Genomic DNA, 13,071 nt, shown 5'->3' with positions numbered 1-13,071 from the left:
CAAGCAAATCAACAAGTAATGCACTGGGTCTTAGCATCATCGACAAACAGTCCCGTAATGTAACGAAGTGGCGACGTTGTTAATGCTGCCTACCAATGGGTATCGCAACGTTGAGCAGAACGAACCTATTGAACTATGGTTGCCCGAAACAGAATGTCCCCAGCAAACCAAGGGCTGATAGTAGTCATTCTCGGGAGTAGATAGCTTGGAGGCCCAATGTCTCCCTTGGACAAATCCACCAGTTTTGGCACATTTTCAGTGTGGTCCGGGAGATGCACAAGAACCCAAGCCTAGGAAATAAAGATTCAGAGGTTGAATCGAATAGAGGGCTCGTACCTCGGCTGTTAAACCTAAGGCTCCATAAGCGCCAAAAGCAACGTTGTTACGATAACATAGACCTTCTCTCACACTATATCACAGTGTTCCCGAGGCAAATTGAACAGATTACATCATAATACCAGTGGGTCTATATGGATATGTGTATTCATAATAGGTGGCGCGTGGGCATGCATGCACGTACGTAACCGCGCATACAAACACACATATACAGGCGACACGTTATGACCTAGTGGTATAGTTTGGAACATCGGCGAATGGAAAGAAGAGACGCTAAGTAGTAATGATAAGATTGACAGGTATGCGGCACAGTATTTTCTATGTATATGGTAAGACTGGTAACAGAATAGTATTAAGAGTAGCAGCGACAGCAAGAAGTAGAGCAATAAATTAAAGTTAAAATGCATGATTTGTGTGTATCGGGGAACACGAGGAGGGTCAAAGGTAGGTGAAGAAAGTAAGTCAAAAGCACATTATGTTAAAGTCAATGATTAAAACAACTGTATTTCGCGCGGTAGCTCTGACGACTGTACATATGTGTATGTGTGTGTGTGCGTGTGTGGGTGGGTGGGTAGAAAACAAAGAGGACTAAGTCGTGGGGATTGCGTCAGTGTGGCGAGTGTGGCTTGGATGACGAGGAGACGGGCGGGCCCACGGTAATCGACTGGGCGTGAGGAACGTGCAGCGTCGTTGGGCTTATGAAAACAAGCTGCGGCGCCTATCTTCAAATTTGTCTGAGGAAGAGATAGGAAAAGCACGTTGATACAACATAGACAGGAAAAGGTGTCTGAATAGCAATGCAAAGCACTTGTGGGTTACAAATGAGTGAGTCAAAGCTGGAATAGCGCACATAGGTATATGTATCTAGCAGGCATATGCACCCTTACAAGCCCCAGTCCAATGTGGAAAAATGTTGTTGAGAAGACATATTAGGAGAATCGTAGCGCCATACCCATGAAGCCTAGAGCCGAAGACCAATGAGACTATGATATTACGCGGAGAAGTAGACCGGTCCTGGACAGTGTAAGTCAATACACAGGTAACTAGCGCCAGTTAATTACAGATGACAGTAGTGGATGGAGCTATCCATTACTTGACGGGAACTGAACTCGCCTATGCACGTGTACAACGTTACTGCAAATGAAGATGCATGGATGAAGGATAGCCTTTTCCACACCAACTGATCTGGGTAGACGTGAATAGCAGGGATATTGTGAACATCAGCTACCCAGTTACCCAAGATTCACATTTTACACACGACATCCATGAAGGTAGGAAATGTGGCTGGTTTACAATGCAGAGGTTGGAGGTACATCGCACCCTCTCATAGCGTTGTGCGAGTGTATGTTATAAGTTTTTCCATAATACTACTACTAATAATAATAATAGCAATAATAATCGTTCAGCTGTATCACCTTTTCGGTGCCTAGCTGTCATGCCGTTCGAAGGAAGCACGATCGCTGAGCTAATGTCAGGTTGCCCACGCTTAGACACGAGTAATCGAGATGCCGGGGCTGGGTTTGAACTGCGGACTTTCCGGCCGGTAAGTTCGCGCCTTAATCGCTGAGCTGTTTCGGCTCTAAGTAACTAATTATGGAGCACGGGTCTTGCTGTTCCGTGGTTATGTGTGGCACAATAGCCATATTTGGTAATCCGCTGCTAGATGCAAGGGAAACTGAAAAGCTTACACAATAATTTTGCGGTGTTATGGAGGTGAAAAGCAATCCCGCAGCACGACAGTCCTCACAACAGACCGTCATCCTTAAAGTGTGATCACCCTTCGAAGGGCGCTGTTGACATGGAAAGGCTTTGTGGATCCCTATTTTGAGGGAGGTTTCGTTTGGAGCACTATCCTGCTGACACTCCTCGACATTTGCCCACAGCAATCGTAAGAAAGCGAGAGCTGCAAAAACCTTGTCGGACAAACACATCAACAGGATAGGACATTCATCAGCATGAAATGAAATTTGCGCAGAAGCTGACATCCCAAACAGGCCCGAAAAAGAAACCGATGAAATGTGCTCAGTTGACAGCAGACGTTCCGCCAGCAGTATCGCAAAAAACGGCACACTATTCTGTCGGAAGAAATCCATGACTGGACACTAGCTGGCTAACTAACAGCGCTCCCCGTTCAAAATCAAACTATTCAGCAGCATTTTGAGGAGAATGATGAATACAGGATCCAAACACACGATCTAATGATCCATCACTAGCGGATTTGAATTGTTATCGGTTGTGTGGCTGTTCTTCCTTTTTCCAACAACCGGGATACCCAGTACGCGGTTAATGGTCGAACAAGTGCAATAACACAAAAAACGACTGACCAGCATCGGTCACACTAACTTGACATGTGCAGAGAACATCAGCACGAACCTCTACAGAGTTCTGACATATGCGTGGTTGTGCATCAGGCTTAAACTACAACGGACTTTCAGACAATCTGCTACTGGTTGGCTGTGTCGTTTATCTTTATAGGTCACTGACAGTAGGAAAAAGTAGATAAGCAAAAGCAAGATATCCAACTTACTGTCTAGGTGCCTTGAAAAATTACCGTAAGCAATCAGCGAAATGGGCATAGTTAAGATTGACTGACACGTGGAAATACCGCAAGCAGATAATAGCGCAGTCCCGCCTACACAGATCGGTGAGCACACGACTAACAAAATTCGTGTGAAAACCAGAAGAGAGGTTTATGAGCGAACCATTTTTCAGCGCACGATACCACATCATATCGTCATACTTATCACGTACTTAGGGTGCGCCACGGGTATTCATACCATGAACTTTTTTACTTCAATCACACCTAGTGTTCCGGATAGTGGTAGTGAAGTGTGCCTCTAAGGTTCAGAATTATATCCGTGACTTGCAAGATGTGACTTGGCACCAGGGATAATAATAAATATTAATTGTTCAGCTCAGTGGTTAGAGCGCGGCTTTACTGGCCGGATACTGCCAAGTTGCTCAAGCCTAGACAGGAGCAGTTGAGATGCCGACGTTGGGTTCGAACCACGGAATTTCCGTGCCTTAACAACTGAGCTATCTCGAGTTCAGTGAACAAACACACACCGAGCTACTTCTGTTATTTCAGGGGCTTCATTATTCCCAACTCACTCCCCGGGAAGAATTCTGCCGGTTGCGGCTTTGGAAACATACTTCACTCTGAGGGAACAAAGCCCGCACATCCGAAAAATGGGCACTTTATTGTCCACAAAAAGTGCTAGCAAATACTACATATCAAATACTACATACCATTGATCCAGATTAAGTAACATGCTCTTTACGAATTGATTTTACCACAGCACAGCGTTGCTTTGAAAAAAAGAATACTAGATTTAGTGCGAGATTGATTTTACCACAGCACAGCGTTGCTTTTAAAAAAAATATTAGACTTAGTGCGAATGAAAGGGGAAGTCAGGATCCCGGACGAGGCAACACTAAAAAACTCGATATTCGTCAAGCTCGTCGCTGTGTTGAAGTAGACCTGCACAGTTTAGCTGGGTGCCACAGAAAACGCCCGTCCGTGCTGATCTGGATGTCAAGGGCTGATACCCCATCCAGGTGTTCACCGCGGTACATCAATCTACTCCCACCAAGGGATGTATTGTATTGGATATAAGGAGCTTTCACTCCAGATGACGCGGGAACTTCTATCATACATTAAAAAGCTGTTAAAACCGGATACATAGAAGAATTCATTAAATCGATGCCAGACGTTGGTCACGTGCGCCAGAAGTACTGCCATGTATTTGATGTTATAGGTAGCACCTCTGAAACAGTCATCCCCTATGATCCCACTTATTGCCCGTTAGGCACTACCGGTTGGCCAACATCAAGCAAACGGAAAACCAACCTTCGCAAATGAGATGCGAATTAGTCGACAGTGAAACTCCACTAGACTTTATAGCTTAGTCCAAAGCGTCGCACCAATCAGGGTACTGAATCCACTACTGACGCTTTTCGCTTAATTGTGTCAACCGGCGCTTGTCCTGCAATGCCAATAGGATAGAACATTCCCCGAAATAAGCCTGACGGAAGAGAGTACGAGTGCAGCCTTATTTTTCGGCGACCTACCGTAACTCAGTGACCTGGGTGAGGCAACATGCTCAGTCATATCTTTACGTGTAACGAGGTCATTCAGTTCACCGCTATTATTTATGATTCGACTTTGACTATATCAGTAACAGGTTGGAACATGTAGATCAAGCTGTACGCTGTCAAGACCAGACATTTGTTTCACAGTCAGCACTGTTCGAGGGCGTTGAGATGCGTACATCACGGAAACGGTGTGGGTTGACAGTTTTTTGGGACCACCGCTGGAAAAGCCCAAATCTGCTGAATTATAACAGAGCCAACTGGGAAGGGACTACGCGGTCCCCCAAAATATGCTTATGGATGCGATGTGTTCTTGTGGAAAGTATATCTCCGCCAAGGCCAAGGATAAAGTTTATAACGGCGTAGTTTGTGCAGTTCCAGGACTCATTGGACTATGACGGGGAACGTCCTGTACGACACTAATGGAGTCTCTCTTTTTAATTTGGTTGACGGATTTGGTGACAATCCTCGGGTCGATACTGGAACATGTACAGCAAATTACCTCTTAGGATTTCAACTGCCCTGGCATCTTGTTCGACAAGCAACATTGTCTCATGGTTAGGCGTTTCAGTCAGACTCTAGTCACCAGCGCGGATCGTTCTCCCGTTTGGGTTTTGGGAATATCGTGGTTTGCGTGAAAAAACACGCGTGTGACATCTATTGTGTTTCAATCGACCGGGTTCTTTTTGTTGGTCGCGTAAGGCTTTTCACGCTTCACTGCATACCAGTGAAGCACTGGTCTTCAACATTGCTGCTCCTGAATGAGATACTGTTCGTATTTGTGAAGACGAAGAGTTGTCATCTAACAGAGCCCCGGGGCTTCCTGTATAATCTAAGACGATGCAGTTACTATCTAGCTGAGGTTATACAATTTGTTGGAAGGACTTCCATTGTATCCGCTTGACGGTGATACGCAACGGTATCCACTGCGGGACAGCCTGGAGTGGCCCCTTTTTAAACTTTAGGTTGTGAATAGCATGGGGTACTGTTGTAGACTCACCGTGAAAATTACCGCCCTTCAGAGGCATGTCTCTCGGGAACATCCATGTAATTGATGGCGATAAAGGCCAAAAAACAGATGAGTATATAATCAGCATGTGTCATATACAACATTCTTAATCCGTTTACCACGCAAGATTAGCTATCGTAATTACGCTTTGCATGGTTTTCCTCACCTTGTTCATCCAATCGGACATCTTAACTACAAGCAAAGGACTGTTGCGCTACACAGTTTGTACTCGTTCAGTGGACGAATACTCTGCTGTCAATGAACTGTAGTTGGTTATGCTCTCCGCTGTGTGGTGAAATAGACAAGGCCCAAAACGTAATCCCTGACGCACAACTGACTCACTTGCTGATTGTCTCGAATAGACAAGTCCCACTGGATGATGCTCAACAGAATTTACACCAGATAGGACGATTCTGGATTTTGAATTCGTGTGACAGGGCACGGAAGGATTATGTGGGGGATCGAAGACCGAGAGCTGTTGTGAATGAACCGAATTCAAGTTGGAATGCGGCACGTAATAGGGGGCGGTCTCGAATGAAGTGGATACGGGACGACGCATGGAATTCGAAACTTGGAATAAACCTCCAATTTGTGCCTGGGCGGTGTCGGATTGCAAATGAATCGAGTTTTCCAAAGAAACCTGATGTGGAGGGGGAGGTGGGGGATGTCCCGCAGGGAAGGGGTATTTGGGAAATATGTGGTGATTACCATTGGTCTGATTGTACAAGTGTTGTTGGTGTGGCCTGGTCAACTTCCGGCTCACGTCCCGTGGGAGCGCACCAGCGAATTCATTGTCTACCACAACTCGCTGAGGTGGAAAGTTGTTATTGCCAAGTGGTTCATAAGAGGGCACGGATTTTTGTCTCGTATGATTGTACCTTGGTTTCCCGTTTCCATTAAAGCCGTTAATCTGGATAAGGTTGTTCGATGGTTTGGATCGACCGGGCCCGAGAGAGACGGCATTCCGACCAGGATCACATGCCAATCTCACTCCCTGTACTTCGAATATGCTCGACGAGTGCGGAAGATCGGCTAGGGCGCCTACAGGGAGATGCGCAGATTCGGTAAAGTAGGGATGCTTCAGGGCATCTGCGGCGGAAATCCGTCGTGTTCCGGGAAACACTAGAAGACTAGCTAGCAGAGTGTGAGCACGGCGAGAAAGACGTGGGGCTGAGTGAAGCAGTCCCCCGGGTTCCCCAGGATATGGACCATATTTGAGAGCTTTACTGTAATCCGGGTGGTCAGTGACGCCAGGCCAAGTCTCCTCGGTCGGAGTGCCTGCAAAGAAACAAAACAGCATAAGAGGACGAGAATTTAGTGTGTTCCAGTGGTTTAACAAACATTTTCATTCACATCACTCGTTTTAATAGTCCTTTTCCTGTCCTGAAACAGTTATTCCGTTCGTACACATCATACCGGACCCGAGTTTAGGGCTTTTCAGAGCTCATCAGTGGTGCACCTCCTTGGGCGTGGAGGAGTACACATAACAAATGGGCTATAATAATGATGAGCAGGTACATACAATCGGACCGCGTAGCCTTAGACCAGCAAATGCGAACAGCCTGCACCGACCACATAGAGACGCATGATTTGAAGAAGTGATTGTCACAAAATCGGATGAGTGAGCTACATGAATGAACTGGACAACAATCCTAGCAAAGACCGGCAACGGTTTCATGCGCATAGCTCCCAGTGTACTTTGTTTGATGGTTGGCTGTACTGCACACACCTTGAACAGCCAAGATGTTAGTAGTAGTGTAGAGCCCCATGTCCTGAACTTGATATTTCCTGCCTGAAGTGTTGGAACTTACCTATCCTGGTGGCAGGGAATGGCGGAAGATGGAGACAAAGTGTTAAATCTATGTATATCATCAGAACGTGGCGGCATTACATAGGATTTTAAGTGAATTAGCTCTGTTCTAACGCCCGTTCCGCTTAACTGTCTTGATCCTTGTAACTAGATCAGATGTGGCAGATTAACAAAAAAAGATCCTCCATTCCCACGTAGAATGAACCGTTATGATTCGGCCACATGAGTGCTGTTACTGTTAGATGAAGTTAGCTTAGCATGGACTTCGATTATTGAAAGGTATCTGCGGGTAAAGTATGACCGCTCACCAGTCAGACTGGGCATGGCCCCAATATCCTTGGAACAAAATGTAGACACACGCACCCTCCACTCTACAGTCGTCATCAGGGCTCGTGTTGATAAGTTGTCATACTCATAAGGCACTACTGAAGAGTCATGGCCCAAACCACCAGCACATCTGATTCGGTGGGTTGTGCGCAAAGGGCAATCGACTAAAGTTGTCCACGCACCGAAACCACAGAAAAGTGGCCGGGCGGAGGGGCTGATTACAGATTTGGAATGAACCGACTGCGAAACTAATGGAGCGATGTACCAGACAAATTGATACCGAACTTCATTTGTAATAGATTCTTCATAGCATTGCAGATAGTTCGTCTGCTCCAGGGAGGCATAGTCTGTATAAAAGGGATTACGTTGAGCTTAGCTTTTCTGCTACTTCTGTCAATCAGTCTAGTTTGGACAGATTACTGTAGTTGAATCGAAGGACATACATCTGGTGCCCATCCGCAGTATCAGTAATCGCCGTTAGGATGGGTTCCTGTACAGCAAACCAGACTTGTGCAGTTCTAACAAGGACGAGCCTTTTTAGATAAATAAATAAATAATGCGGTTTAGCTGCGGTGCAACCCGAAGGATACATGAGAGATGAGATGCTGCGAGGTTGGTGTGCGCTGAAGGAATCCAATCGAGTGAATGCATCTAACAGCATCCTATCCAGTTTTCCTCACGCAAGAGCCTAATCTATTCTATGTCGACAACAGTAACGCAAGCGAAAAGGTGCTATTTGCAATGGATAAAATCAAACCCGGCAACAGTTTCATTCACAGCAACATGATACTTACACAGATTTCAAACAATAACAAATAATTAAGCGGTCCATTGGCCGCACAATGCACTTAGCTGCAAAACCTTTGCAAATGGAATAAAACTTTTTGCGCCGAAATGTTGCATTTTGTTGCTTATGTGCTCACACCAAAAATCATCCTAATCTACTTTCACATTTTCTCAGCTCACCGAATTTCATTGTCCATCGAAGCAATTTACCTCTGACGGAATACTTTCCTAGCATCGCTGAGACCCCGGGATGCCTAGATGAGGCTCAAGGGTTTGGACTCGTACTCTGAACTCTAATTGCCTGTCTCTTTTAGCCCATCAGAGACACGTCGCAGCTTTCGAAAATTCAATTCTGTTGTGCGAGTACTGAGCGCCATCATTAAGAGCATCAAAATCAGAGTGTTAATTAATTCATGACCAGTAGAACTGTGAATCAGTTCCGTATGGGTCGCAACAGTCCTGATAGCAGTAGCTGAAAAAGAGGGTTGTTCGAGTGTACGGCAACCTTACTAGCCCAGATTTACCACATACTGTCTAGTCACACTTTAACCCTTGTGCAACTGAAAAGTGAAAACGACAAACGAAATCGAGGGTAGTCTTCAGTTCGAGGTGATAGCGCACATACATACATGACATGTGATTTATTTACGTTCGGTACGGGGTGACCACGTGCTGTCATAGTTTCAAGCATTCGAGTTAGAGCTGTGTATACTTTGATGTAGCGGAGAAAGCAGACGATATCGGATTTGGCCCCACACCGGTCGAAAACGGAGATTCCCATTGGACTGGGTTGTAAGTTCAGGCTGTGATCCACAGTAAGTAAAGCGACGGTAGAACCAATTGTGTATGGCGTTGTCTGGACGGGATGACAGTATAAAAAAGTGACTAACCCGACAAGAGGGCTGTTTTTGATTGGTCCCATCAACTTCCTATTGAGGCCATATATGATTCCACCTTATCCCTCGGGTGGTAACGGCTGAGAGGAAGCTGTCACTAGCTACACGGTTCCTAGTATTCTGATATCCGAGTAAACGACAAGCTTTAATTAGCAAACTATCACCGGGTTACAACGTCCTCTGTAGTGCCCGGATTTTTTCTCTCATATTAGCTGTTGTAGAAGTATTTTGCTGGCAATAAGGTGTGTGTCAGAGGAGGTCTTCGCGTTGGGAGATCTGAGAAGAGCGGCATAATGTGTTCCACTCATTATTGATAGCTGTGATCGAAAGGTCAACGGGAACTGAACCAACCCATCATGCCACCCAGTATGCGCCCGCAATAGTGGCTTTCTAATAGGATGCAGTGTAGAACGAAGTGGAGTCAATCAGTCAATTGGGTATTTACTGTGTAGAGTTCCAAAGTGCAGGAATCCCACCCCCAGAAAGACCATTCAAAGAGAGACCATTTTCATGGAGAGCGTAAAGCAACGTTTTCTATCGGTTACGACCTAGTTTGCGGTCACGTTGAGAGGCGACCTTCAGGAGCCGATGTACTATACCTAGTGTGATCGACCACGGCCACAGTGTGGGAAGCTAGGTTAACCTTGCCACTAAGCTCAAGGATTTATCTGTTAGTAGCTACAAGTTTTGGTGCCAATTCGCTGAAGAAATAAACAATCGTGGTCGAATACATTCCAAACCCTTCTGAGTGATGGTAAGTCACACAGACAGCGTAGGTGTTGCGAACTGGGGTAGTCAGTTCAGTTTGAAAAAGAAAATCACTTAGTGCATAGCTGCAACACAACACACAACAAGCGTGAACATTAGAAGCACCAACTGGACTGAATCAAGACAGGAGCAATAAAACAGTCAAGGATGATTGGGGACCACTAACTCTCAGGTCCGTCACTTGTGACCTCATTTCTGCTCTATAGCTCCTTCAGGTCATTTCACTTTGAAACTAGCACCGAAAGTGGTCGATGCAGCCGGAAATTTCACCTGAGGAACACCAAACGCCACTGCGACACGGCCTCTCAGCTGAGTGGGCGTAGAGAATAACCTTGTTTCCGTTAGGCTATATAGTGCTCACTATGAAATACGACCTCGAAGAAGTTAAGCGAATTCCGTCACATCTGATAGGTGATGGCACTATCGGCAGAATATCTTGACATCTGAGAGTACCACACACGCCTGCATGAGCACACGAACGAGGGAGCCATAAAAGTAGGAACCGTCAAATAGAGTGGGATCCGGATTTCATGGGCCCCGAAGATTGGTTTTCTCCACAAGCAAAATCATGCTCTCCATTTTATAATAGGTCACGGCGAAATTAGTCGAGGCTGCTTGCCGTGCCCTACAGTGTTCTGTTTAACACAAAAATAATGTGTAAATCATTGACATCATTGACAGCAACATCAGTGTTGAAGGTGATGCTCCACTGCCGTACAACCACAAAAAACTCCATTTCACTATATTTAAAGCCTCAAAGTGAGGAAACAGAAAAGATTGGGTGAGGGCGGGACCTGGTTCTAGTCTGTCGCAAGCATTTGAAGTGCCTACAACTCCAACCGCTTAGTCGGACGGTTTGGAAAGAAACTGACAGTAGGAACGCCACTGACACCGATCAAACGCTAATCTTGCAATGTATCCAGCCAAGTGCATAGGAGGTTGCAGGGGCTTCATCCTAGGGGGCGCATCGCACTAACGACACCTGATCTCCTCGTAGTCCCTCTCACATCTTTCTGCCAAGTCATGCACAGTCCACTTCGCAGTTTGCCCCACTCTGAAGGAGACGCTAAGAACAATATTCGCCCCAGTATGGCGTAGCACATTGTCGAGCCACCGCAGTTGATGGTACCGAATTTTTATGTGACTAAAGTACTTGCCGTACAAACATACGACAAGAATTCGTTGACGCCATCACATACCAGCAGCACTTCCGAGACATTATATCATTTGTCCGCAGAGGCCATAAAACAACATAGACCTTACTGCAGTCTGGTACGAACTCCAGAAGCCCTGTTACAACGGGAGTCAAACTGACATTGTGGTTACTACTGCGAGTACTCCCTTTGAAGATGGAGACTATGGTCAGTTCACTCCGGTTGTCTGGGACGGTCAGTTTCTCTCAGACAGACACAAATAGGCTAGATAAGTACTGGTTGAGGAATTCACTGCCGCCCTTGAACAGAACAGGTGACAGATCATTGGAATCAGGAGCAGGGTGACATTTGGGTAGGGGTGTATAGCCGAGTACTTCTGAGGCTGAAGGAGGCTCCACACTCGCAGTCCAAATTTCTGTTAAAGGCCGTAAATTTAGGTGGTCTGTTAAGACCGCAGGTCAAAAGACAACTTCACCTAGGGTGAAAGCCCAGACCCGAAGTTGGCTATGTGGTAAGTGAATGGTGGGATCGCCATTGAAGCTGCTACTGCTGTTTCCACCACTCGAAGGATCCAGCTACTGACCATCATGTTCGTGTTTCACTGCTCTGGTTAGACGAAGAGGACACCGAGAATCAAACAACACTCTGTCATCCGAAGCAGATGATCAGTAAAATGTGACCTGTGGAGTGCAATCAAGACACCTATTATATTTCAGTAGTGTGGGCACTTCCAGTTACCCTGCATTCCTAGAGTGATTTCAACGAAAAATTGTGTACCTGATTACTACGCCTACTATGACCACTTAACTTCAATATCCTCCTGTCCGATGGGACGTGAACTTCGCTTAGTCATCCCAATTCGTTTTCAGAAGTCCTACCAGACACAGATCCTTGGTAGCTTCAGAGGACTATTTTTTCCGTTCGCTCACCCGTTCGTGCCAGTCCTTCGGGCTACAAGCACGTAGTAGCAGCCTTGACGAAGATCTGCATAAAGTCTCAATTACGTGACAGTTAAAAGTCATTATGTTTGACCTCTGAAAGTATGATTGACGCTAGAAACAATCATAAGAAGCAATCGATCTAACCACTATCTCCCACTGAAGTTCGGGCCCATATTTTGCCCTGGCTAAAGTATGGATTAACGTTTTCCGATTCACCAAGAACCTCATTGAATCCTCCAAAAACAGGTAGATGTATCCCAAAAAAAGTGAGCGATATGGATCGTGACACTAACAAAAAGTGAAAACCTTCGCGGTGCTTCAAGTCTATTCCGACCTAAAGTGAGGATATTCATTACATCGTGTCAATGAGTGTCAAGCCCTTGCAAAAATGTATGAAACGTTGAGCTTTATCAAATTATTCGTTTGGGTTTTACGTGAGAGTAGAGGTGATCCCAAATTGGCCCACCCCTACCATTAAACAAAAGGAAAATCGCTTATTTACCCCTCCTTCTAACACTAATGATGACAGTTGCAACCAGAATATAGTAAATACATACTATGTATAGTGTATATATTATACTGTATGTATATACATATATAGGTGTAGTAAATAGGGACAAACTAAGGTAGTAAGTTGATCACTGGTAACAAGACGTCTGTCTGCTTGTTAATTGATAAGCCCGAATGTCAAAGGAAAGTTGGGGTTAGGTTTAATCAAGTTCAACACCGTAGTAATAGAAGCGTACTATCCTAATTTTTTTCGAAACAGCACCCTTTCTCCAAGATGCAGGCCAGTAACGTCATGTGAACGGTGCGATGTGTCCACAGCGCAGTACTAGCCATTGCTGTATACCGTGCAGAGGCAACGCTGTAACCACGACGTATTTTCACCGCCCGCCACTCCACACTACAATGTCCCACAGACGCCCACGCAGCGCGGTGTGACTAATTG

The 13,071-nt window shown here is 45.6% G+C and overlaps 1 protein-coding gene across 1 annotated transcript in view; it reads right to left on the bottom strand.

Annotated features, from left to right (window-relative positions):
* Positions 1-461: 461 nt before the first annotated feature.
* T265_02137 (hypothetical protein) overlaps positions 462-13,071 on the bottom strand; it is a gene marked incomplete at both ends in the record, with an annotated part of 82,919 nt that continues 70,309 nt past the window's right edge. Inside the window, 2 exons of the mRNA XM_009166311.1 lie at positions 462-1,070; positions 5,780-6,715. Coding sequence (XP_009164575.1) covers positions 1,033-1,070; positions 5,780-6,715 — 974 coding nt within the window. The remainder of the gene's footprint in view (positions 1,071-5,779; positions 6,716-13,071) is intronic.

This window comes from Opisthorchis viverrini, assembly GCF_000715545.1.
Source record: "Opisthorchis viverrini unplaced genomic scaffold opera_v5_25, whole genome shotgun sequence".
NCBI classification, from domain to species: Eukaryota; Metazoa; Platyhelminthes; class Trematoda; order Opisthorchiida; family Opisthorchiidae; genus Opisthorchis; species Opisthorchis viverrini.
The sequence above is the reverse complement of the archived record's forward strand: the minus strand, read 5'-3'. Positions and strand labels throughout refer to the sequence as shown.